At 53.7% G+C, this 24,650-nt stretch overlaps 8 protein-coding genes across 8 annotated transcripts; 1 reads left to right on the forward strand and 7 right to left on the reverse strand.

The window, feature by feature from the left end:
- Positions 1-341: 341 nt before the first annotated feature.
- On the reverse strand, positions 342-1,796 carry AYO20_06781 (hypothetical protein; the record flags this gene model as incomplete). Its single annotated transcript, XM_022645069.1, has 3 exons — positions 342-347; positions 404-673; positions 750-1,796. 3 exons carry the CDS (start codon positions 1,794-1,796, stop codon positions 342-344), a joined length of 1,323 nt encoding a protein of 440 aa, XP_022498958.1.
- A 638-nt stretch (positions 1,797-2,434) lies between these two features.
- On the forward strand, positions 2,435-3,520 carry AYO20_06782 (hypothetical protein; the record flags this gene model as incomplete). Its single annotated transcript, XM_022645070.1, has 1 exon — positions 2,435-3,520. One exon carries the CDS (start codon positions 2,435-2,437, stop codon positions 3,518-3,520), a length of 1,086 nt encoding a protein of 361 aa, XP_022498959.1.
- A 1,166-nt stretch (positions 3,521-4,686) lies between these two features.
- Positions 4,687-5,935, reverse strand: AYO20_06783 (hypothetical protein; the record flags this gene model as incomplete). The annotated part of the gene is made up of 3 exons (XM_022645071.1): positions 4,687-5,321; positions 5,385-5,758; positions 5,892-5,935. The coding sequence occupies 3 exons, from the start codon at positions 5,933-5,935 to the stop codon at positions 4,687-4,689; spliced, it is 1,053 nt and encodes a 350-aa protein (XP_022498960.1).
- A 678-nt stretch (positions 5,936-6,613) lies between these two features.
- AYO20_06784 (hypothetical protein) lies at positions 6,614-9,198 on the reverse strand (the record flags this gene model as incomplete). The annotated part of the gene is made up of 3 exons (XM_022645072.1): positions 6,614-7,066; positions 7,125-7,792; positions 7,851-9,198. The coding sequence occupies 3 exons, from the start codon at positions 9,196-9,198 to the stop codon at positions 6,614-6,616; spliced, it is 2,469 nt and encodes an 822-aa protein (XP_022498961.1).
- A 1,894-nt stretch (positions 9,199-11,092) lies between these two features.
- AYO20_06785 (hypothetical protein) lies at positions 11,093-12,664 on the reverse strand (the record flags this gene model as incomplete). Its single annotated transcript, XM_022645073.1, has 1 exon — positions 11,093-12,664. One exon carries the CDS (start codon positions 12,662-12,664, stop codon positions 11,093-11,095), a length of 1,572 nt encoding a protein of 523 aa, XP_022498962.1.
- Positions 12,665-16,725: 4,061 nt separating this feature from the next.
- AYO20_06786 (hypothetical protein) lies at positions 16,726-18,951 on the reverse strand (the record flags this gene model as incomplete). The annotated part of the gene is made up of 1 exon (XM_022645074.1): positions 16,726-18,951. The coding sequence occupies one exon, from the start codon at positions 18,949-18,951 to the stop codon at positions 16,726-16,728; it is 2,226 nt and encodes a 741-aa protein (XP_022498963.1).
- A 1,396-nt stretch (positions 18,952-20,347) lies between these two features.
- AYO20_06787 (hypothetical protein) lies at positions 20,348-21,802 on the reverse strand (the record flags this gene model as incomplete). The annotated part of the gene is made up of 2 exons (XM_022645075.1): positions 20,348-21,426; positions 21,493-21,802. 2 exons carry the CDS (start codon positions 21,800-21,802, stop codon positions 20,348-20,350), a joined length of 1,389 nt encoding a protein of 462 aa, XP_022498964.1.
- Positions 21,803-23,083: 1,281 nt separating this feature from the next.
- AYO20_06788 (hypothetical protein) lies at positions 23,084-24,239 on the reverse strand (the record flags this gene model as incomplete). Its single annotated transcript, XM_022645076.1, has 2 exons — positions 23,084-23,124; positions 23,186-24,239. 2 exons carry the CDS (start codon positions 24,237-24,239, stop codon positions 23,084-23,086), a joined length of 1,095 nt encoding a protein of 364 aa, XP_022498965.1.
- Positions 24,240-24,650: the final 411 nt, after the last annotated feature.

The raw sequence follows: 24,650 nt of genomic DNA on the forward strand, positions 1-24,650 counted from the left end.
GTTTCTTGAGATACCCCTGGGACCTTTGATGGTGCCATCTTCGTTTTTCCTGGTAGGAGGACTAGATAGCACCTCGGAGATGATGGCCAAAGCACCGTGGCGGGAAATGCTAGGCCATGGACTCCAACTTACGTGTACGAATGAGAAAAGATAAGAAGATCGAAGCCGCATTTTACGCGAAAAAGCACCAAGGCGTGTGGTCTGATTGATTGTTGTTCTTTCCCTCGATAAAGCCCTGGATCATTCACTGAGTCGGAATGCTTCTCCTTGCCCTGATTCTATCCAGTAGAGAAAGTGTGTATGCACACAACAGACTAGACTATCCATGTGCAGGCAGTCCATCATCTCTCTCTTGTACGGCCTTCCTCATATCCGTCCTCCACCCCTCGAAATACGGCCTCACCATTTCCACGGCCTTCTTTGACGTCATGTGGTTCAGGTCTCTGAGGAACCAATCGTCCTCGGCCGCCGTCTCGGGCGGGTTCGAATGGACGCGGAATTTGTTCTGCGTCGACGTCGGGTCCACAAAGAACTGGAAGACCTTGCGGCGCGAGTCGGAGTACGTGTTCAGCGTCTCGACAGGGGGGAAGGAGTCCTTGAGGATCATGATCAGGGCCTCGGCGCAGGCGTCGGCGTCGAGCATGCCCGTGTTGAGACCAAGGGCGCCAAAAGGCTGAGAAGGAGATTGATGGATATGTCAGCCAAACAATCGTCATGATAACCACGCTCAAAGACGGGGATAAACTCACATGGTTGCAATGCGCAGCATCTCCGGCAAGCAGCACGTTCCCCTTCCTCATCGTCGGCACAAGCCTCTGGTGCGCCCTGTACACAGACCTCGCCACGATGTCGACAGCCAACGGCCTCGGCCCCGGCATACACCTCTCATAGTGCGCATGGATGACCTCGTCCGTCAACAACTCCTCGTCGGAGCACTTATCCAACGCCGGGTCCGCCGCCAACGTCCACCTCCAGAGCGTCTCCTGCCCTGTGACAGGGTCTTCGAGGGGAGTCGAGATGCTGAAGTGTGTCGGGTGCATGACGAAATGCGTGTGCATAGGTGTCTCCTCGACGTTTCGGAGCACCACGTTTGTCGCGATGAGCCGTTCGGGCCAGGTGTGGCCCGGATAAGGCAGCCCGAGGGCTTTACGAGCCGCAGAGTGCGCACCGTCTGCTGCTACCGCGTATTTGGCTTTATATTCTCGTTCGAGGCCAGTGTCAGGATCGCGTGTAAGGACTGCGACGCCGCCGTTGTCGTTGTTTGTGATAGATACCAATTCACGGTTGAAATGGATCTGCACATGATCCGTCTTCAGCGCCTCTCGCAGGAACAATTTGTTGAGTTGTGCCTGCGGCAGATTCAGCAGACCGGCACCTGGTTCTGTGAGATTGTCATCAGGGGCACAAAGGGGCAGATTTGCAATGATGTCGCCGAAGACCTTGCCGCCTCGACCTTGGCCATCGTCCTTGGGGGGCTTGCGGAAGCAGAGGCCCCGAGTCATGAAGCCTTCTTCTCTGATCAACCTGTACACGCCGATGTCGTTCAGCATGTGATGTACGGCGCCGAAATAGCCACATGCACGTGGAGCGTTGCTCGTCTCAGGGAGCCTCTCGATGATATCGACATCGATACCTGCCTGGCCTAGCTTGAGGGCCGCGAGACAGCCCACGGCGCCTCCACCAATAACGAGAACACGGTCTGAATCTCTGACAGGTTCGCCACCATTGATAACATCGGCCTGTGGCTCGAGCGGTCCAATACCGTTGGTTGGCCGTTCCTCCGGTTTAGTTGTCATTGTGTAGCAGTATTGACGGAGCTACTACTTTTTGCAGTCTTGATGGAGCAACCTAGAAAGACGAGTAGCATAGACATTCTCACGACACGTACAGTATATAGTGGACCTCATAAGACGGGAACACACAGTCAGGCCGGCACAGACTTGGGCCGTAGGGCTAGCTGTGCCGTGGTAGGACATATGAATACGACCCTTGTATTGCCTGTCTGGCCTCACAGTATGCAGTTCGATGGTCGCCTAATGCTGGTGTCAGGATCGTCCAACGGGATGACACTCTGGAGTGGGCGTCGACGAGAGGACAGCCGAGAACGGACATCGTGTGTGGCCATGTCGTATCATCGCCCCACTGGATCGTCGCTGGCGAACTGGGGACCACCGTGTGATAATCTGTGATCTTGTGTCCAGAAAAAGGGAGACTTCGCGGGGAACATGACGAGGCTGAGATGTTGTGGTTCAGGGCGAATTTGATTGGCGGAAGCGGAGCCTCGTGCTTGTTTACTTTTGGGCCGCTTTTCGCTTGGGCATTTCTGGGAATTGGCCGTGACTAGGGGAACCCAACACATCATTTGTCAAAAGACATCCTTCATCTTCGTTCAGGAGTGCGGCGTGGTGTTGACCCCCGGCTTATCTTGTTAAAAATGGCCCGTCCTCCTCCTTCGCGCGACGCCGCCGACCTCTCACCCAACTCGTCGTCCTTCCTATCCTCAACGTCCAATCCCAATCAAGTCGCCGCGGGCTCGGTGCGAAGAAATCTGTTTTCTGCACATCTGTCGCGACGCCCGGCCTCGGGGGCACAACCGCAAGCACAGACAGCCAGTCAAACTCGACGACATGAATCGCAGTCGCAAAACCAGGAGCAACAGTACGGTAGTAGTCTCCCGCGCCCTCGAGGTCACCAACGCTCGGTATCCACGCCGTCGCTCTCGCCATCTCCTCCCCGTTCTTCTCCTTTTCATGATGCCGCAGACAACGGCAACAGCTCTACTTTCATCCCCCGTCCAATACCGCAACTCTCGCCGCCCCACCGCGCAGCTCTAGTGGATGGTTACGACCCTACAATTTCCCCCCATCGACCGCTAAGTCCTCGATCCTCAGCAGCCCTCTTCCCTAATCAGTCTATTGTCGCATTGAATCCGCTTACAGGCCGTCCCGTGCTGCCCAAGATTCCCGTCTTACCCGGCAGACTCAGACTGTCGGACTCGGACGATGGACTTGGAGAAGAACATGCGATGAGTGGAGGAGACGAGGAGGAGGATGGTGATGAGCATGATGACGCTCACCAGCACGATTTCTCGGACGACGACGAGGACTTCCATGACCACGTTGCCCGATCACACCCCCGAGTCGCGGCAGGCCGGAGAGCGCGAGGGCATGATGCCTATGGCCAGCCGTCGTCACACATCACAAGAGCAGACCATGAGCACGTCGCGGCGATGGCCACGGAGGCGGAGGTCGAGGCGGATGAAGAACGACGAGACCGCGAACGCATCGAGCGGCTCCTGCGCGAGATGATGGCGCGACAACGCGCGCGGGCCAAGGGCAAAGTGTCGACTTCGGCTGCCGTCGACGAGGACGAAGAGCTCGAGAGAGACGAACTGATGGGATTGATCATGGGGAGTCTCCGCAGGGAGGTGGCCCGGGCAGAGGAGGAATCTTGGATGTTTGGCGAGTCCTTGGGCATGGGAGGAGCGGCAGGGAGGGACGAGGTAGGTGTGTACGAATGAGGAGAAGTCTGTTTCACAAAAGGGCACGGATTTGGTTTTCTGTCTATTTCGTCAATCATGGTGTACAATACAAACATGGACGGGACTTGCGGTGACGGGTATATGCCTTTTTCATCATTATCATGTGGATGGGGCCCAGCTCCCGTCTAGAGACCCAGAGGTCTAGCCAACAAGGAGCGAAGCGAAACCGCTGTCGTGCAGGCGAGCGCGAGGACGGAGTTTACCGGATTATGAGATCAACGATACCATGAAGCGGATACTGGGTCTGTACAAATCACAATGAACAATGCATTAATACCTACCTACCGGTCGAGTTGAACCAAAGGTGTAGCTAAGTCGCACAGTAACAAGACAAGACACATACAGACACACGTAGAAGGGGGGGAAGAGAGGAAGAGAGAGGAGAGAGATCTTGTATTTGTATTTGTATTTGTATTTATACCTATACTTGTACCTGTCCCTATACCCTACACGCATGTATACGCACCTTATACACGACACGACGCTACAATCCCCGAGTCCATTTTCCCCCCAGTACAGAACAAATACTGTAGATATATAACCACAACCCCCACATATCCCTCCGCAATCGACCACAGGGTACTAGAAAACAGGACTTCCCGTTTGCTCAGTCGTACTTAAGCTATACCCCGGCCAGTCAGTACCACGGTGGGAGACCACGTGGGAATCCTGGCTGTCGATTGTTTTTGTTTCTCCGCCCCAAAAAAGAAGTGTTGTGGTCGAATGGAGTTAGTAACATATATATTATGGCGCATGCATAAGTCGTGGATGCGTAGCTCAGTGCGAACGCTGGAAGACAAAAGCCATGGGTGATTTCTTTTCTTTGGTCATTGATTCCTCGCGCAGGTTCTTGTCGTTGGCGGTCTGGTCTGTAGAATCTGGTGTGTTTGTGGCCCATGGCGGTGTGGAATTATAGTCTGGTAAAAATGGGCGGGGCGGAACGGGAGCGGGGTGGAGCGGAGACAAACATGAAACAACAGAACGAACAGGCCTGTCCTGTATGGTTCTCACCATTCGCACAGATCAATATTCCTTGCTGATATCAGACCTGACCATAACCGTGACCTTGCTTGATGTCTCGGTAAGCACCACTACCGTCACTACCCGCAAACCCAGCCACGATCCCAAAAATATCGCTCAAGACTTCAATCCAAATCCATTGTTGGAGGCTTCTCGATTTCCTTTGGAGGGGCCTTGCTGCCACTTATTGCAGGCTTTGGTGTGCCCGATCTTGGAGTCGCCGCTTTCGCCCCCGGTTGCTGCCCGCCGAAAAGCATACTGCCCATCATATCAAACAATGGATTCCCAGTATTCTGCCGGGGAATCTTGATTCCGAACCAGATCTCTCCAATATGTGCCAAAGCTTCACTCCACAGTCCTTCAAGTTCCTTCAGATGCGGGGCGTAGAACTTTGCGAGCTGGCGGAATAAACTGGCATCGCCTTTCTGACAGGAGAGTAATAGAAGAGACAGGAAGTTGAGGAGAGGGATCGAGGGGAATATTCGCAATGAGAGGCCCGACTTGGCGGATTCAAGGGGTTGAGACATGGACAGTAAGTTCGGGTTTTGTGTTGTGAGGTGCGATGTAAAGGTTGACAGGGCGAGGTTCGCGCTGGAGAGATTCCCAACCAACAAATAGGGAAGAACGGAGCGGGAGGCGTAGATGGGTGCAAGGTGCGGCTGGTCCAATTTGTACCAGACATAGTGTAAGCTGGCGAGGACAGGGGCCGATTCTGGGGTGCCGATGACGAGATGTCGTTCGGCGTCGTATGCTTCACCCTCTGTAGAATGTCAGCGACTGTGTCCACATTGATATTCTGACGAAGTCTTGCCCTCAAACCTACCTTCCGCAAGCGCCTTGCCCACCTGGTGATGAATCTCTGGGTCTCCCCTTTCCAAATCCCCAAATTTCCCACTCCAGTTAACCATCTCGGTCACGAATCTCTTCCTGGTCGGTTCCTCTTTGGGAAAGGCATGGAATATCTCCAACAGTCTCTTTCTATTCTCGTCGTCGCATCCATACTCGCCCTTGACGTAGACGTCGTTCAACAGCATGAGCGCCAAATCGCCGCCTGAGCCACCCTGGTCGGCGCGGAGCAGAAGGAGGGCGCCATTGTAGAGGACGTCGCAGGCCGAGTTGTAGTCGGAGGCTTTGAGATAGCGGGCGGTGATGACACGGAGTTGCTGGTGCGCCTCGTAGAAACTCCCTTCGGCAATCCTGGAAGCCTCATGTTAGAGTCTCTGTGCGTGAAGCAACGAGGTGTTTGAAACTGCCACGTGCTGCAGATTGGCTGCAGCTCGAGGGGCATCGAGCTCAACAGCGGTCTGTTCATATCGAGGATTCCACGTACTTTTCTTTCTGGCGAGCGATAGTCTTTGCTATCTTGGCCGACATGACGCGAATGTGGTTTAGGATATAGTGGACAAACTGATCTTGGTCTTGAACGGCAGCCTACACTGGTCTGGAGAGAATCAGATTGAGGTTTGGGCGGGTTGCAGATCAAGTCGACGTCATGCTGCTTTGCAGGACTTGGCAGCCTCGTCGGCGGTTCAGCCTTGCCGTCCTCTACAATTGACCCCCGATATCTCCTTAGTCCATACATACAGCACACACGCACCTCGTCTTTGGGTGGTCTCTGCCACGACTTCAATGCATCCAAACCGTACTGCGCCACAGCTCTGCTAAGTGAAAATAAATCGTCATTGTCTGGAAATCTGGAGCATGGCTAAACGCTCAACTTCCAAAGACAGCAATGCGTGATATATGTGCTGCAAGTAATATAGAAAAGGGGACTAGAGGACAACAGCCCCCCTTGACCCAAACATTTCATGACCTTCTCGACATTACCCAGCCGTATACTAAACCCGCAACGAGCCCGCTGCCAGAAACAAAAGGAAAATGCTGGCCACTCCACTGAGTGTTTGGTTCCAATTGGCGACGAACTCCGTGTATCATGCGCGCTCGAATGGAGACGAAAACGCATAAAGAAAAGCCCCAGCCCGAACCAGGCAAGAGTCATGTACGGAAACAAAAATCCTCCTCTTTGACTCCCAACCGATAGAAGATTCTTTTTCATGCTGCCTTTTCGTCCTCCTCGGCCATGCTCTCTAGGCTTCCACCACCTCCACTAGCAATGCTTCGATTGCTCTTGTGGGTTCTTGGATTGGAGCCTTGGCCTGAACCGCTTCCTTTTTTGGGCGTGCCGTTCTGCACCGGGGTTGATGTTCTTTCGGTGCTGGGGTTGGTCGTTGTCGACGAGATTGTTGTGGTGGTGTTGTTGGATCCGCTGCTTGTTCCACTATCCTTGTCCTTCTTCGTGGTCGGGGGAGGTCTCGAGAACATGGCTTTGAGTGCAGCCTTCGCTTTGGACTTTTCTTCTTTGTCGTCGGCTGCTTTCTTGGCCGGATCTTCGTTATTCTTGTCCTCGGCATACTGCTTCCATTTCCTCCACCCATCATAGTCAATCAGTGCTTGCATACAGCCCCATTCCGTGACTTTACGCTCCATCCATACAAAGTTGACCGGCTGCAAGGAGAAGGATTAGCAACTGGAAGAAAGCTTGTGGAGGGGGGTGGATGCATACCTTTGTCAAGAAGTCGTTACAGCCAGCAGCCAGAGCCTCATGCCTGTCACTCTGTAAACTACTTGCGGTCAAAGCCACAATAATGACAGGACTTTTGAACAAGCTGCGGTCGGGGAGGGCATCCGCCTCGCCTACGGGGCTTCCGTTGACCTGGGGGCTCTTCAAGGCGGTCTCGATAGGGCTGCCACTGAAAACACCAATGCCATTTACGGCCTCGAGGCGTCGAATCTCTTTGGTGGCTTCCAGCCCATTCATGACCGGCAGTTGAATATCCATCAAAACCAAATGGAATCCACCTGTTCTCCACATTGCCACCGCTTCCTTACCATTCATTGCAGATTTCCATCTCACCTTTAGGCGTTTCATAAAGGCCTCGAGCAGCTTCAGATTGATCACATTGTCTTCCACCAACAAGACGTTGATGGGTGGAACCGTTCCGTCCAACAGACTTGCGGCAGCGGGGAGAGACTTGGGAGCGGCTTGCGGGTCACCGTTGACGGACCGACCAAAGGCAGGACCTTTTCGCCTCCTCAATTTTTGCCCCGGATGTGGAGATGAGACTCGATTGGGGGGTGTGATCGAGGGTTTGTGTTCATTCGATCCCTGGGCAGGCGGTGTAGGAAGAGGAGCTGATGAAGGTGCGGGTCCGTTGAGCTGTGCTTTGGATTCTGTACATGAAAACTCAGCACCGTCCCTGACCTCAACCGCCGGGTGACAAAAACGTACCTATAACTTGACCATTCGGCTGAACGGTATGGAGGATGGTGGGACTGCTTGTGTGCTGTCGTGCATATTTCGGCCTTGCGTGTCTTCTCTGGCCATGTGAGCCGGGACTAGGTAAAGGGGGCAGCTGGCCGGTGGTTAAGACGGCCATGGAATGAGCCGAATTGGGATGCGGAACGTGGGCTAGGTGAGGAGAGTGGAGCGGCATGGGAGGGAAGTACTCTCGCGCAGCGTCATCGGGGCGGTATTGGTCGGTATAGTAGTAGGATATCTGGTGGTTTCCAGGGCGAGGAGAGGCGCGGGGGGTTCTGCGGGTAGCCACTTCGATAATGAGGGCCTCGTCGACCTGCTGGCCGCCGGGATAATAGGCGTCGAGAGTGGCGCCAATGGGTTCCTCGGGACCCAAAGCACGCTCAGCGTTCACATTTTTGTTGCCATGTTCTCGGCTAATGATTTTGAGGGTGATGTCTGGAGCGTCGATGCTGCGACCCAGCGAGTTGGCGTATTTTTGCAGAATGACATCGCGCACGTTGTCGACCAGGTCATCTTCGGCAACTTCGACTCGGGTCGGAGAGGCGCCGGGTCGTTTCACCCATATTTTTCTCTGCATAACGTCGAGCGTCTCATGTCGAAGGCATTGTACAGTGGAGAGGGTCGGGATAGTCGGAGTTGAAGGACGTTGAATACGGACCTCAGGACAGAAGGGTTGAGCAAGGGATGGGGACGAAGGAGGAGCAGGCCCAGTCAGTTTTGAACTGTCGAGAGAAGCCGTGGTAGGAGGGGTGTTTGTTGTCGGAACGGAGGTTCTGGTGTCGGCGGTGGTGCTGGAGGTGGTGTCTGGTTGAAGAGAAAGTGAAACTGAACGAGAAGCTGGAGCCGCACTGGCCAAGGTGGATTCGGGATCACTAGGCTCACGCTCTGGCGCAGGCTCTGGCTCTGGCTCGGGCTCGAGTCGGGTGGGTGTTGTGGGTGCAACTGTGGCTGGTGAGGTGGTGGTGTTGGTGTCCCCCGTGTTGCTATTGGGCGGCCCCAGCGGCAGCGGTAGATCTTTGGGCTTATTAGGCCTCTTTCTAGGGGCGACCGGAGGCGATGTGGTGCTCGGTCGCGCGGGACTCTGGGCGTCTTCTACGGGAGTACTCCTTCGCTTGCCTGTAGATTTGGTGCGTGGTCGGCGATAGAAATTCAAGCTGGCGAGGGTAGACAAGGTGGGAAGACTGAAGCCACCAGACGAGCGTTGACGGGGTTGGGTTTCATCCTGGGCGCTGGTGGCGTTATCTGTGGGCGCGGCGCTTGCACTCAGGCTGCGGAACAGAGGAATGCGCGGACGTTGACGGGTCCTCGATAACGGCATCCCGGGGGACTGGACACAGCTGGAGGAGGAAGGACGATGGCAAAGGCTAAGGTAATGGTGGTGGTAGAGGAACCCCCCATTCCGAGAAAATGGTCATCCCTTCGTTTCAGTCATTCATGGAGAAAGCAGTGCGGAAGACGAGGGCACTGGGGTTGCTGGCGGCTCGTAGTTCAGGGTACGAGGTTGTCAATGGTACCAAGCAGTGGATCTGCCTGAATCTTATGTATCTGGCTGGTCTGTGTGGTGTGGTGTGAGCTGGAGAAAGCTGGAGGAGCTCGAGGAACTGGAGGAGGAGGAGAAGCTGTGGCAGGATGGTGCAGCCACTACTAGGTATGAGGTGGTTGAGGCGAGCAATAGCTAGGAGAGGTATGGATGTCGAAAGCAGCCGAAAAGTAATTTGTACGAAGACCGAGTAATGCTCTTTGTGTTTGTAGTGGATGTAGATAGAGGGTGCGTGAGTGAGTTGAGTGACTGCGCTCTCTACCTAGGTAGATTGAGTGAGTCCCTGACATGCTCTCACTTCTCACTCTCGATGTCTGTCTCTGTCTACCTGCCTGTCTCTCTCCCTGCGTCTCTTTCTCTCAATCTCACTTTCACTCTCAACTCGTCTCTCTTCTGCATTTCCCCCCACCACTAGCTACATTACTCCTACATAACTACCATGCCCAGTACCTAGCTATCACTCGCTACCGACTCATCCTCCGTTCCGACATGTCGCTGCCACTCGCTACCAGCTGCCGCCAACACCGCCGTATCGCAGCTCACCCAAACTCTATCGACCAATGCACCGAGGCCATCAAGGCCATCATCCACTTCTCCATCACCACCACCTACTAAAATCTGCAACGCATCTCGATCAAAACGGCTTCAATTTTTCATCTTGTTTCTGTCTCTCTCCGCCGACTTCTTGTCTATCGAAGCGTTATCCTAACACCTAGCCAAGCAGCAAATCACCATTCCCCACTCTATATCAATCAATTAGAAAACAATGTCCGATGAATCCTACTCCATCGCCCTCCTCCACATCCACCTCCGCATCATGTCAACCAACCCTTCCGTCGATCGTGCCGTCGCTAACTACATGCCTCGCTATGGTTCGAAAGCTCTTACTCATCCAGCTTCATTGGTAACAAAGCAAACACAAATCATATCAAATGCGCACCGTCCTAATGAGCTCCTGTGTGTGTGTGTGTGTGTGTGTGTGTGTGTGTGTGTGTGTGTCATGCCTTTGCTCTTCATCTCATAAAATGTCCATGCAATGGAGGTTGCTGTTCATCACAACTCGAATGCTCCTCCTCCCAGTCTTGCGCAAATGATCCCTAGTCCAGCTTCGCCGTCGCCATCAGGGCACTGTCCTTTCAATTGCCAAAAGCAACCATATGTCCACCCTCAATCCCCAAAGTGCCCAATCCATAACTTCCCATGTCCCATAATGTCAATCAGCTCCATCCCGCCAATGCCCAAAACGAAAAAAAAATAAAAAAATAAAACAGTCGCTTCGATAATGACAGTGAGTACATCATGGTAGAAAAATCTGCCCTCCTGGTGTCTGGTTCCTGTGGTTCCCTCCCAGGCCGCAAGAGTCTCTCTGCAGCCCAGACCGAATCAGAAGAAATAAAAACGCCATGTCGCTTGCCTGCCTGCTTGTTGTGTGCTAATGGGGGAATCTTTGGTGCTTGAAAATCAATCAACGACAATCTCGCCCATGTCGGCTCCTCGGCCCGAATTCCCAAAAACACATGCTTCCTGCCCAAGTCCCGAGTTGGATAGATATATGCTTGCCCCATAAAGCAGTTCAAATATCACTCCCATGCTAGACTTGCCTACCATGCTGTAAACAGGTTAATGCGTGCATCCCCAAAAATCCAATCCCTCCTCCGGGTCTCCGTCTCCTTCACCGTCCGAGCATGTAGTCGGGATACATTCCTCCAACCCCAGCCGGTCCTGGGGTTCCGCTATTCATCGACATGCCTCGTATATTGGGCGCCGGGCCGCTTCCCAGGGGGAACCCCTGATGCACAAAGGCCCCCGGTGGAACACTTGCGCCATTCATTCCGGCCAGGGACATGTTGAGTCCCGGCGGAACCGACAAGCCTGGCGGTGGTCCGCTGGCCGTGGAAAAGCTACCAGGGGAGACAACATTGCTGAATCCGTTCGCGCTCATCGGCCCCGTGGCGCTGAGGGGCGTGCTTGGGTTGTTGCTCCCGGGCTGACCCGCTCGCACTCCCAGGGGGTTCTTCGAGAAGCTCAGTCGAATCCCTCCCTTGACACTGTTGTGGAGCTGCGCTCCGTATAGTTCATTCAGAGCCTTGGTTGCAAAGGAAATGTCTTCAAACTCCACAAAACACATGGGCCCATTCTGTTTGGTTCGGAAACACAGCCTTTTGTACCCGCGCTGCTTGGAAAACATGGCTTTGAGCTCGTCCTCCGAGGTGTCGATTGGGAGGTTACCCACATACAAAGTGTTACAGGGTGGGTTCTGGTCGGCCGGGTTGACAGGCGGATAGTTATGTCGTAGGTAAGGTTGGGAAGGGACCGAGTAGTGGCCGTTGGGCCCCATTACAGGGAACTGTGAATGGGGCGTGCGAGACCCGACCGCAGATCGGGGAGATGCATAATTAGAGGCTGCCCCGTTACCAATATTGGTATTCAGTGAGAGAGTTGAGAAGGCAGAATTAAGCATGTGCGGGTTAGTCGGTTTTTTGCCGCTCGGGTGGCTTGACGAGCTGTTCAGATACGCCAGGGGATCCTTGAGCAGATCGCCGGTATCATCGTCGGTACCATCTTCATTGATCACCTTCTTTCCACTGGCTCGAGGGCGATCGGCCAGACCGCTCGGTACCGGCGATTGGGGTGAGAAGATTGTCTGCAGCTGTGAACTGGTATCTGACGACACCAGTTCTGGTGGAGATCCCACAGGAGGAGGAGATGTCTTGTCCATGGACTGAAAGGTGCCATTGAACCGTGAGGACTTTTGAGCACTGGTCATGGATGGTGACACCGATTGGCCTAATTTGCGACTGGCTAGGGGATCAATAGTATTGCGTCGAGGCACTGCGGCCAGGGACGGACTGTTCGTTATTTCCACGATCATTTTGGCCTGCCCGGCCGTGTTCGGCTTGCCATCAAGCATGGTTTGTGCCTCAGTTGCCCCGGCCATGGAACCAAATCGAGCAATCGCGGTGGTGAAGCCAGCATCCTCCTCATATTCGTTCGGAATGATCTCAGTGTCCTGTAGGTCTTTGGCAAATAATAGCATCGTGCGGACTGCCTCAAGAGTCGTATTTCGTGGCAAACGTCGCAACAAAACTGTTGGCAGGCCCATGATGGCAGCTTCATTCGCGCTGGACAACCGCCTATCGACGGGCGCACCTTCGAACCCTGAAGGAATCACAGGCATTGCATATGAAGCCGACAAACCGGGATGCAGTCGAGGTTCTGGGAAATTGAAAGCAACCACACTCATGCTTTAAACGCGCGAGGAGGGGGAAGAGGATTCCGGACCTTCGTCGACCACAAGCCCAAGCTGAACTGGAAACGGCAAGCCTCCGTTTGTACAATGTCAAGGATGGACTGGAGTAACACTTTGCTTGCAAGGGTGTTGATTGAGTACTATGCAATTACTCATTCAGATTCGAAATCGATTTATCGCTCCTGACTTTGCGGATGTGCTGATCCCGAGAACAGAGTCACTCGCCAGATTGCTGTCCGAAAGGGCCTTCGAATACGGCACCGACAGATTCCGAAGTCGGTGGGGAGATATGTGTGTCAGTGTCTGAAGTGTCAAGACCAAGGTGATACTTGTGAAACCTGAAACGACGAGAGCAGCGGCTCGGATGGTTTCCGGTACAAAATAGTTGAAGTGGTTATCAGTCTCGAGGGTGATGCGACAAGTATCGGTAAGTACTAAAACGATACGCAAAGGAAAGAGAGGAGTATCCACCAATGGGTTGAATGTGCTTCGGCCGTCGCAAAGAGAAGTGGCCAGCTGACACGAGAGAGAGCGAGGACAATGAAAGTCCAAAAGTAGTCAGAGGTGATGGCAATATCCTGAGGGTGTAGCGACAAGGTGTGAGAGAGAGGTGTGAAGAGCAAAGGGCGGGAATGGAACGGAGAGAGCAGCTCAGTCGGAAAAGGGCTGAAGATTCCAAGAAGTTGAGAAAGATGCAGAGGTGGGATAGCGATTCTAACGACGCGGAATAATTTGGCGGCGACCACTGACCCTGTCGATAGGGAGCGATAAAGAACGGCTAGGCCTGGGGGGAGCCTTTGTTTGGCAGACGCCAGGATGATCAATCGTGCCAATCCGACACCGTGGTGGCTTTCAAATGGGCTCCAAGACGCCTCACACCAAGCTCGAGGCGCAGGGTGGGCAGAGAAGATACAAATCGCGATCGCGCGGCGACCGGGTGGTGGGGTTGGGAGCCGGGCAGTAGGGCCTGGTACGTACCACGCTAAACAGGCCGCAGTGCCCAAGCTGCTGAGTGGTTCAAGCCGAGAGGGGGTGGTTTGGCTGCTGATATTGGCCCTGCCCAGATATGTAAGCTTCCACCGTGTGTCCACCGCGAGCAGAGATAAACGCGGAGAGCTGATCAGTGGGTACCAGAGAAGGGGAGCACTCACCCTACTGCACAAAACCAAAGACACGGGACAGGTCGCTGGAGAGATCGAATGGTCGCGGGGGAGAAACGAATCCGGATCAGGCTGTGAGGATTGAGGCGAGGACAAGGGAGGATCCGGCGGTCTGGCCACGGGGTTTGATGGATGGCGCAAATCTAACGAGCACTATCGCAAGCTGTGGTTTAATCTTTCACCAAGTGATCCCTTAAAGAGCCGGTTGCGGTTGGACATGGAGATGGGACGAACTTCGAGGAAAAAGAGGGTTGCCGGTTACGAGTAACTCGGAACGACGCCTGTCAGTGGTTGTACAAGTAGGATCAGGGTATCCGGTGGGCGGTTGGGGGGTGATCTTGCTAGTACTCGATGTTGTTCTGGGAGCCAGTATGAGTCCCAAGGATCTGGTGGAGAGTTTGAAGAGCGAGTGCGAGGTACTCGTAGGAAGCGATGCTGTCCCCCCGGCTGTAAGTGGCTGGGCGCTGTAGGGGGAAGAGTCTTAGGTGCGCAGCCAACAGGCTAGTGGTGATGGTGAACGTATCCTATCTGGTCAAGGGCGATGAAGTCTGATGCCTGAGGCAGCCGAATAGGAGACGCCGAAGATACAGAATGGCACCGTCATTGGATCGCCGTCTGAAAATCCGGGAACCTAGACAAAGGTAGCCGACAGGTCGAGGAGGAGGACAAAAACGATACTCCGGAAGTTGGTGTCCTTTCTGAGGCGTTTCTGGGTGTGGAAGCTTGGTGACAGGAACAATCGAGCACCAATAACAGCCTGTTGAACTGCACCACTTCTGTAGCGACTGGTTTGGGCCAATGTTGCACCTTTTGAAGCCCGTGAGTGTGTGCGATCCCTGTGTCTGTGTGCGCTGTGTGTACCTCCTCCTTTGCTCCCTTCGTTGACCACACTTTTCTTGCTCTTTGAGGACCCTGTCGACTTGGACTTGAGATCCACGGGCCGGCCAAAGCTGCGCCAAACTGAGTTTTGGAGCTCTTCCGGGGGAAGCAATAGCTCTCGGAGTTCGGAGGGTACCTAGTGATAAGCATCCAAAACGCACGTCCCTTCTAGCCCCGTCGGTTGCCTCCCAGGCTTTCCAGAGTTGACAGGGTCAAGGTAAGTCTGGCATATCCCTGCTTCCCGCCCATAAGGCTAGGGAACGTTTCCCACTCCTTCTTTTCCTCCTAGGCCTGGTTGACATGATAACGCGGGATGCTGACTCCGTAAGGGTTTGACTCGATCTTTGAGTGGTTCCGGCGAGTGTGTATTTTACCACGCCAGCTGGGTGGCACCATCGACTGTTCTTCCTCAGAGTTTGGGTACCAATGACCCTGAATGACAGTGACTGCACTGCCTGAGCTTGTGATTATCGACCCCTCAATCAGCCAAAATTCGATCCTTTACCCACCGCCAGATCAGCTTTCCAGCTGCTCCAATTCACTAGTATCAAAAGAGGGGGTCTCTCGGGTTCTGGATTTTGGGCGACCAAAAGGGCCATTGGGTGCTTGTCGTGTTAAACCTCCGATTGGGCGACTCCCCTAATGTGAATGGGAAAGGGGGGTGGTGGTGGGTTTGTGGGATTCATTCTGAACCATCCCCCGGATGTCCACCAGTTACTTCTCGTAGCTCTTGTCTGCTAACCAACAGTGGTGGCAGTCAACCACGTGGGGTCTCGTAGGAGTTTTCTCATGGTTCGTTTCGTCGTTGCTGCTCCGGATTGACATATGGGTGCTGGGTCTGTTTTAGTAGGTAGGCATCAGCATGAGTTTTGAGGCTCCTGGAATCTCTCAAGGATTTGTCCAGCGCACCTTCTTCTTCTCACGACCACAACCGACACTGTATTCCATGACTGTAGGTATCCTGGTCGCTTTAGCCGGAGCCGCAGCCCAATGCTCGGTACCTGAAACCGCGAGGGGTAGCGCTGAATGATCTTCCTCAACCCGCAGTTACTGCTTGGTTCTTAGCCTGCAGCTCAGGATGGGATGGATGCGGCCACTGATAGGGCCCGCGGCATCCCCCAAGCTGCATTCCCGCAGCCCCGAGTGTCGAGAATGGGAAAGGACCTCTTTGGCGCGAGGCGGAGACAACAGCATGTCAGCTTGGACACATTGGAACAAGGGTGTGCTGACTGGCCACTGGCCACACGAATGGCGAACCAGACAGCGTGAAGAGTGTCTGTGCCGTGTGTCAGTACGAGGGCTCCGCTGCGATCCCAATCGTCTTCAACAAGACTTTCACCACAACTGACTGGTTCGCAAGTTTACTAGCAATGCTTGTAGTGGAGGGGTGGATGGGGCACCGAAAATGGTATTTCTTGAGTCGTAGTTGTCGTAGTTTCCTTGAAGACGGCAACATTGCCCGCTGTTGAGTTTCGCTAGTCGAAGAGACAAAAGAGTCAAAGTTGCGCCACGCAGGCCTCCGTCCCTGCCTTATGCCTCTCTCTACAAAAATCGCCTTGCTTACTGGTACATCCATGGGGCCCGAGCAGAGCCAATGCTGCAGTCATGTGCAGATGCTCTGGAGGGTCAACACTGCTTCTCATTCTCCTCCCCACCTCAAATGTAGTCCAAGTACTGCCTGTACCCTTCGGTATTATCCTGGCAGTTGGATTGGCAAGCCACCCACCCACCATCACATGGACCAGCGATCAAGGGTTTGTTGTGTAACCCAAGGGCTTGTGGCGCTCAAAAAACGGTCCATCCCTTTCCCCGTGCAACTTTGCACTCCAGAAGTGACAAACAAGAGAGTGCGAAAGCCCGTATCCTTGAACCTTGTGTGGCATGAACAGCTCTCGAGATGCATATTCAAAAGTCCACCAGGAAAACATTTCCCCCTCCAATTGGGCATCGTGTCTGGGCAGTGAGAGAACGTCCAACATTGGTATCGTGACATGGCTTCTTTGGGCTTGACATCTCCTACACCGCATTCGCATCTTCAACTTCCAGAAAGCCACCACCAGATTCATTTTCTCCCTTACCCCTAACGGCATCCGACCCGTATCTCTGCAGCATCTGCTCGGCGTATAAGCCAATCTTGTTGCCCTTTTTCTCCAGCATTTCCTGCTTGCTGATGCTTTCCTCGTATGAAGGTGGCTGTTCCAGCGAGTGGCCCGAACTGTCTTCTGTTACGCCTCCGGGTGAAGCGTGGGCAGCCTCCTCGCGCTCGGGACTGGAAGTTGACATAGGGGTGAGCTCACGCACCGAGCCGCTGGAAGCTGTCGGGTCGATCAAGGGGATGTCTTCGAATTCCGTCTCCGCTTCATGATCTGCAGCTGCATCAAGCAGTGGACCTTCTTCTTGTTGCAGTTCTTCCGCAAATGCCTGGTTATCGCGGTCTACAAAGTGTCGGAGGGAGATACTCAATTCGCCAGGTTGAAAGTTCATTGCGTTTTCGTTAGCATAAACCAGCAGCACAGAATTGTATTCTTTCTTCACCGCTTCCAGCACTTCGGCTTCCTCGACCCTTGTGACAGAGTAAAGGTTGGTCTCCGACATTTTGCTCGCCTCCGCCTGGGCTCTGGTTACAGGGCCCACCATTGGAGGACTATAGATGGCCGGTTGGGCATCCTCTTGTAACCATGCTGTTCTCCACCAATCGCCTTGTACGCTGTCCGGGTCCAGCATGTCATCGTCAATCAGCAAGTCGGTTTTGGTATTGTGTACGCGGAAATAGGTAACTCCAGGCTTGGTCGCAACGCCCTGAAGAGTGTATTTGCGATGCGGGAGGTCTGGCATCTCTAATGTGGGCTTTGTGAGGCGCATTGTGATTTGACGGCTCCTGGACCGAAGCTCACTTTTGCGTAGCTCGAGAGAGTCCAACTTCTGCCGAATCTTTTGGAGCACCGATCGCACGGCAGAATCGAGCTCGTCCGCGTCGGCTTGTGTGACTGTGTCTTCAGCTTCAGATACCTGACTGTTAAGAAAGCCATTCGAGACGGACTTTTTGCCCAACACCGTGGTCGAGGCTTTGACCGCAGAATTGAGCACCTCGGCAACATCGAGAAGCCTGTTATCCGACGATTTGTAGATCTGGCAGCGCCGTTGGACGTGAGTGTATTGGTCAATCTCTCGACGAATAGACTGGAGCTCTGTGCGTATCTGCTGCATCTGCTCCCGGCACTCATACATGTACCGATCGGGATACCATATCGGATCCAATTGCAGGTCTGAGCTTCGAGACGTGCTGTTAGGGTCATGCACTCGGATAGTGAAAATCTCTGCGCAATGGCTGATCCAAACATCGTCTATATTTCCATGTTCGTCATCCCAGATCGTGTTGTCGAGCAAATCAGTCAACGTCTCTCCGGGGAAGTGGTTGATGAAGGGGTCGATGCAGTTGAGGGTTTTCTCCACCACCTCGGGGTCACCGGGACCTCCCGCTTTCGTGGCCACGGAGCTGAAGACTTGCGTCAGCTGTTCTTGGGGAGCTTGTTTCGAAGCTGCAGTCGTCCAAGCTTCGAGGAAACGGTGGAACGGGGTGGCATCGTTTCGACTGCGGATAGCTTGTAAATCAGCCAAAGCATCGACACTACCATAGGCGCGAGTGGTTCTGTCAAGGAAAGCCATCAAGCACTGAACTTCGCTAAGCAGATTGCAATCCTGCCGGTCAATGCGGAGAGAATTGTCGGTCGACAAGGCCTTGGTGTTCTCGTCGGTGGCGCCTGACCACCAGCTATTGTCATGGGCATAGGCGTGAACTTTGAGCGCTGGCATGAGGAGCGCTTGGCGTGCCAGAGGAATATTGTGGTAGATAGTGAGCAAGGATCCCAAATAGCCTGTCTCTTTTGAGCCACGTAGGAAAGCGGGTGCCCCGCCTATCCTTCGCCGCTTCGATGGTGGTGGATGTTCAATGATCTCCCGCGAAGTCGAATATGTGGTCAAAGCCCAGCTGCTAGGGTCGTAGTATTCCCGGTTGGCAGGCCCGAAGTTCGTCCCAGCCGTTGTCACCCCGTCTTCCTGTGCTGACAGGCCCTGTCCCAGTGACTCAGCCATTGCGCGTTGGAGGTCTGGGTCGTTCAATTCTTCTTGCTCTTTGAGGGATTTGACGTTGCTTGCCGAGGCAGTCGCATGCTCGCAGGAGAGGTCCATCATGGAGTTGTCGACTCGTGAAGGCGGGCGAGACAGGGCAGCAACTCCTCCCATACTCGCATCATCTTGAACTGCAGAAGATGGCTTTTGTCAACATTGAAACCCTGCAGGTGTATGTGTCCAGATCTCACATGGAATATTATCTTGATATTGCCAGTCGTTCGAAGCAAGCTGCCCTCACGCCCCCTATTAGCAAGCAGTCCCACGCCTGAGCAACGGTCGAAATGAGCTTACGGGCTCTTCCATCACGGACCTCACGGGGTCTTCGAAAAAGGCATTGATGGCGTTGTTCACATCGTTGTTGTTTTTCTGTCCCGCCTTGCGTCAGTCTCTGTCCCTTTATACATTTGTGATAGTTTTTTGAGCTCACCTTGAGCAGAACCCTTGCGCTTCCTTCATCTACCTGTGTTATGGCACAAAGCTGGGATATTTGATCCCTTGTCGGTTGTACGCCGGCCATCATGGGAAAGATGCCAATGGCACATTAATCGGTTCGTTGTCTGGGAACACGCGAGTCCAACGCAAGCCCGTGGGCTGGTGTTTGAGAAGAGAAACTGAGGCCAGGACAATGACAGGGCGATGCGTCGGAAATGTTCCTTCGGTCCAAGATGAATCCGCAGTCTGCGCAGCTCGAAGAAAGGTGTGAGCAGGGTGTGAGCAGGCACTTGTGAGGATGGTCAACCAGATGAAGAATAATAATTCGTGCTTCTCCAATTCTAGGTTGACGTATAAAGTACCGCGTAGCACTGGCACTTATTAATTCTAGGTTGACAATTAGCATACGGAGTAGAGCAAGCAGATTTCCCCGCAACCCGCCAATGCAAGGCCAGGCCCAAGGATCCATATCGCCGCCCTCTACCAAACTCAGCCTTGTGGCAGTGGTAAATGCTCCCTCACCCCCGAGTTACAGTCGTCTGCGGTCAATTGCCAGCTCGTTATCTCGCGGCGGTACGGACATAAGGAGCTTGTTGAAGAAGGGTGGCAAAACCCTTCAAGCTCAAGACACCGCGACACGATCCAGTGGAGGACGAATGTTAGTTCCATCACCAGTCGTGAGCAGTCCCCTCCATTTCTCTCGAGCAGATGGCCCATGCCCATCCATGCTGTTGTGACCAGTTGTATGCATTCGAACGCCGCTCCTCTCCACATTAGGTTGCATGCCATATATAGATTGTGATTCCTTCGAGACATCTCCAACCCTGTTATCTCGAGCCTAGAAAGGCGTATTAAAGTCGCTACACATGAATCTGACCGTGGGTCCGACAATATTCCCTCTGCGCAAGCACCACCCAACTCCCTTTTGTCTAGTCGTTTGCAAATCAGAATCCGACACCGTATGCTCAGCATTCAAAGCGTGGACCGATTGTATACACTTTCGAATTCCGCCGACTGTCCTCGTTTCCAACCGTGTCCCATCTCTTTATTGTGTCGTTACAAGTTTGGTAAAAGCCTAAAAGTCCTTGAACGCGTCTTCCCACTCTGTCCGTAGTTCATCCGTGTACCTCCCTCTTCCACCTTCGCTCTCCTCTCCTTCAACCGGGTCGGGATATTCATCGAAGTTGCCGGCATCACCGGCCCATTCTACCCTGGGTATAATTGGGCCCCTCCTCTTCCGGTAGTATATCTCGTCCCAATCAATGCCATCAAAGAAATAGTGTTGCATCACTCTCTTGCTCCCCCCTGCAATGTGCCCAAGTCGTTGTGTGGGATCCGTCTTGCACAGTGCAAGAATAAAGTCCCGTGCAGCCCTTGGTACGTGAAGGCTATGACGGTGTCCGGAATGAGATGGATGTGCGGTGGGGAAGCGAATGTGACCGGCAACAATCTGCTCGTAGATGCGCATTGGATTTTGGTCCCAAAAAGGCGGTTGGCCGATAAGCATCTCGTAGACCAAAATCCCCAGCGCCCACCAGTCCACTGCGGTCCCATGACCGGTGTTTCGTATTACTTCAGGTGCCAAATACTCGGGGGTGCCGCAGAGGGTGTATGTGACGCCCGCTCCGTTCGCCTGGGGTTCGGGGTGCTCCGTACCCAGCTTTTCGAGAGTAGGGCTCTGGCCGTCCTCACCGTGCTGCTCCGGGCTAGGTGGGAGGTATTTGGCGAAACCAAAGTCGACAAGTTTGAGATGACCGTCGACATCAAGGAGGATATTTTCTGGCTTGAGATCACGATATGCCACAAATTGCACCTCGTGGAGGTAAGCCAATATCAGGGTGATTTCGGCTGCATAGAACTGGACGGTGGAAAAGGGAAAGCGGCGTGCACGCCTAAGATACGAAAAGATTTCTCCGCCAGGCGTATAGTCCAGCAGCATATACAGTGACGTCTCGTCTGAGAATGATGCAATCAGGGTGGTAATGAAAGGGTGTCCAGCGACGGCAGCGAGGACGTCTCGCTCGTTTCGAACGTGCTCGACCTGTTTCAATTTGATGACATCCACCTTCTTCAAGACCTTGAGTGCGAATACCTTGTCCCTGTCTTGGGGGTGAGGATTGGCGAACCGGCACAGCCAGACACGAGCAAAGGTACCTATGTTGCGATTGTGTCAGCCATAGCCCATCGCATGATTTTCAAGCCCATAGAGGTTTGATTTACCCGTCCCAAGCGTCCGCATCAACTCAAAATCGGTGACTTTGAGAGTGCGGGATGACTGGCCAAGCTTCTTCTCTTCTGGGAGCTTGGAGACTTCCTCCGGAGACATGACCTCCCCCTCTTCCCTGGCTGGGGTCGGATCGCCGTGTTTCTGGCTCTGGTCCTTATCATACTGACGACTGGGATGCGGGTGGGAGGCGCTTCGGGCGTTTTGAGGGTTGCTGGTTCGTAGGTACTGTCTATGGCCTTGAGCTGATGCCGCTCGCTGGGGCGGCGGCTGTTGCTGCGGCGTCTGAAGCGTCGCTGTGCTCATCGGAACAGCCAATGCGCATCTTTTTCCTTTTCCAAATGGCCTAGGGAGCGTCAAGGGTGAAGGGCATCTCGATGCGGGCGATCAAAACGCAATGCGCGGCGCGAACTGGAGAGGGGCGTTGGTGGCAGCGTCAAAGGCACAAGGCGACGTCAGCGGTGAGGCAGTGCAGCGTTTCGTTTCCTTTTTTACTGCAAAACGAGTATGAGGAAAAGGAGAAGGTATTGCAACAGATGCTGTAGCGGAGTGAAGTTGAGAGAAAGCCTAGGGATTTCGAGAGGGCGCAGGCACAGCCCCAAAAAGTAGCAAAAAATCCTGAGGGAGAGTAGCCCAGCGAGAAATGATTTCAGGAACTTTGCTGCTGAGTGACCCTCCCCTCTTTTCCCCCCCCAGCCCCCAGCCGTTTGCTGGATCCCTGATTCCTGATTCCCTCGCCGTTGGTCAGGGCTAGCACGCATCTGTCGCAGTGGAGATCTCGTAACGAGAAAACCAGCCTGGTGGGCATGACGACAGCGGGTGGATGCGGAGCATTTTCAGTGGCTGACAGATGAAACCAGACCAGACACCAACCCGAGAAGAATGGCGAGGCAAGAAGAAACGAGTGGGAGATCCAAGGAGAGCTGCGGCAATCGTTGGATCGGCGCAGATGGTGTCTGAGCTCTATTCCTATTCCTTACAGCTACGTTATCCGCCCCAGGAAAGTTGATCCCGCAGATCAAATTGGTGCTACTGTCATGCTTCCGCTGTCCAACTCCCTGGGCGTGCTGTTTGCACAACACCACCTCATCCCTCGCTCGGAACTGTCGGCGGTCACGGTGCATATTGCGGGCATAGGGTCGAAGAGGAGGACACAGACACTCTCGGTCGGAAACGAACACGGGCCTTCGTCACAGAACCACACGCCCGCGGTCCGTCGTGGATGAAGCCACGACCAATCAACAAGACCTGAAGAGGAATCGAGACATGCATGGCCTGGGTCACACACAATCAATATTCGTGGCCTGTTCGAAGGTATATCGCTCTGTAGCTGAACTATGTATTTGCAGCCCTGTGTTCCAATGACTCCTCCAACTTGTCTATCTCACCGGATCTATGCGCGAGGCGTTCCAATCATCAATTAATTCCATTTTTCCACCCAATAGGATCGTGTGCTTGTCCCAGCACCTTTTTTGGAAGTCGAATGCAAGAGCGCCGTCATGGCCACGTTCCGGCGTCGCCGTGAAGACAACTCGTACTCGAACACGTAAATGGTATGTGCAAGAAATCGCTTACGGTGACTGCTTTTCAATTGTCCTTCATGCGCTCGTTTTCGGGCTTCCAAGACCCTATAGAATGTAAGTAGCTGCTTTTTAGCGGCGTCCTGCTCAAGGACCAGGGACCACATACCATCGAAATCATGTCTCACAAAGGCCATTGGGTGCTCAGGTCCTTCTGAGCCCATCTGACCAACTCCTGGACTGAAACTCGTGATTGGCAGCACCACGACGTCGCCAATCTTCTTGTGTTCGGTGATAGCAAAGAAATCCGAGTATGACACGTTCGTTTTTCGGTTGCTGAAATCAAAGTATTCTTGGTTGTTGAAATATGAAAACAGGGCATCCGTCCACACCCCGGGTCCCGTGTATTCCATGATGCTCTTGGCTGGTTCTCTACCCTTTCGCAGACGCCCGGCCTTTTGCATGGCCAATGTGTCTTCAGTAATAGTGGCAACAATGTCTCTCAAAACCGGGTGACCGGGCTTTGCCTGAATCGTCCATTGACAAAACTGAATTCTCCTCGCATACCACTGATTCCAGTCGGGTCTGTCCGGATCGGCCTCGATTCCCACCACCAGGCCAACTGTAGACTTGTCCAGGGTTTGCGGCAACCAATCCGTGGCAGACTGGAGAGCTTGGGTGTCGATGTCGCTGTAGATCCCGCCACGTGCAAGCAGAATCAGGTAGCGGAAGAAATCGGCGCGGATCACAGGCAGGGGCATGGCCTCGTATGCCTGAACAATTTCCGGCATTGAGGCATACAGATAGTTTATGAGGTGTAATGCAGCGTCGTCTGTCACCACCTCGTGGACGAAGCCGGGATGTAAATTTGACCACGACGCCTCAAACGGTCTTAATCTCTCCTCAAAGTTCCCCGAATCCGGGCCGTATTTCCATGTCTGCCATATGTATGCAGGGAATTTTGACTCCATGTCATAAGGGAAATGGTACCGTAATCTTTCTTGAAGAGGCCTGCCTTTCACATCTTGGACTGCCTGCTGAAACTCTTGAACGACATTTGGGGACTTGGGAGGGGGGTAGGGTCTCGAGGCCTGTTTCCCTTCAGCCGCACCTTCGGCTAAAGGAATGCTCGGTGAGAGAGACACATGTCGCAGGAGGAGAAATAACGTCAGGAGGACGACAGTAGCGAGGACTGCACGTCTCCAGGAGTGGGAGATGGCCATGACAGGTAACCCGTGTCGGGGATCGTTCCGGACTCGAAGCAGCTGCAATCAAATGTCCTGGGAAGTCCCAGTAGCCGTCCTAGATGGCAGTAGGACACTTCTTGAAAGGAGCTATACGTCGGGGGGGGAAATCCATTATCGTTACTCCAGCATTTTATTTTGTCCCTTGCGCCCCGTACGGTCCTGCCGCACCGATAGGAATGACAGTAGTGAAGTTGGAATCGAAGAGGCGACGAAGAAAGTTTCTCAGCTAGAAAGGACAGCAGGTAATGGATGGTCGGGTTGGTTTTGCGGCTAGGGTTCGGAGGAGGAAAGAGCTCACTCTTTGGATGGGGACAGTAGAGAGACAGAGTGAGTCGCAAGGAAATGGAGAACACGCACAGATGTGAAAAAAGACTGGGAGTGGAAACA

Source organism: Fonsecaea nubica, assembly GCF_001646965.1.
Source record: "Fonsecaea nubica strain CBS 269.64 chromosome Unknown Scaff44, whole genome shotgun sequence".
Classification (NCBI taxonomy): Eukaryota; Fungi; Ascomycota; class Eurotiomycetes; order Chaetothyriales; family Herpotrichiellaceae; genus Fonsecaea; species Fonsecaea nubica.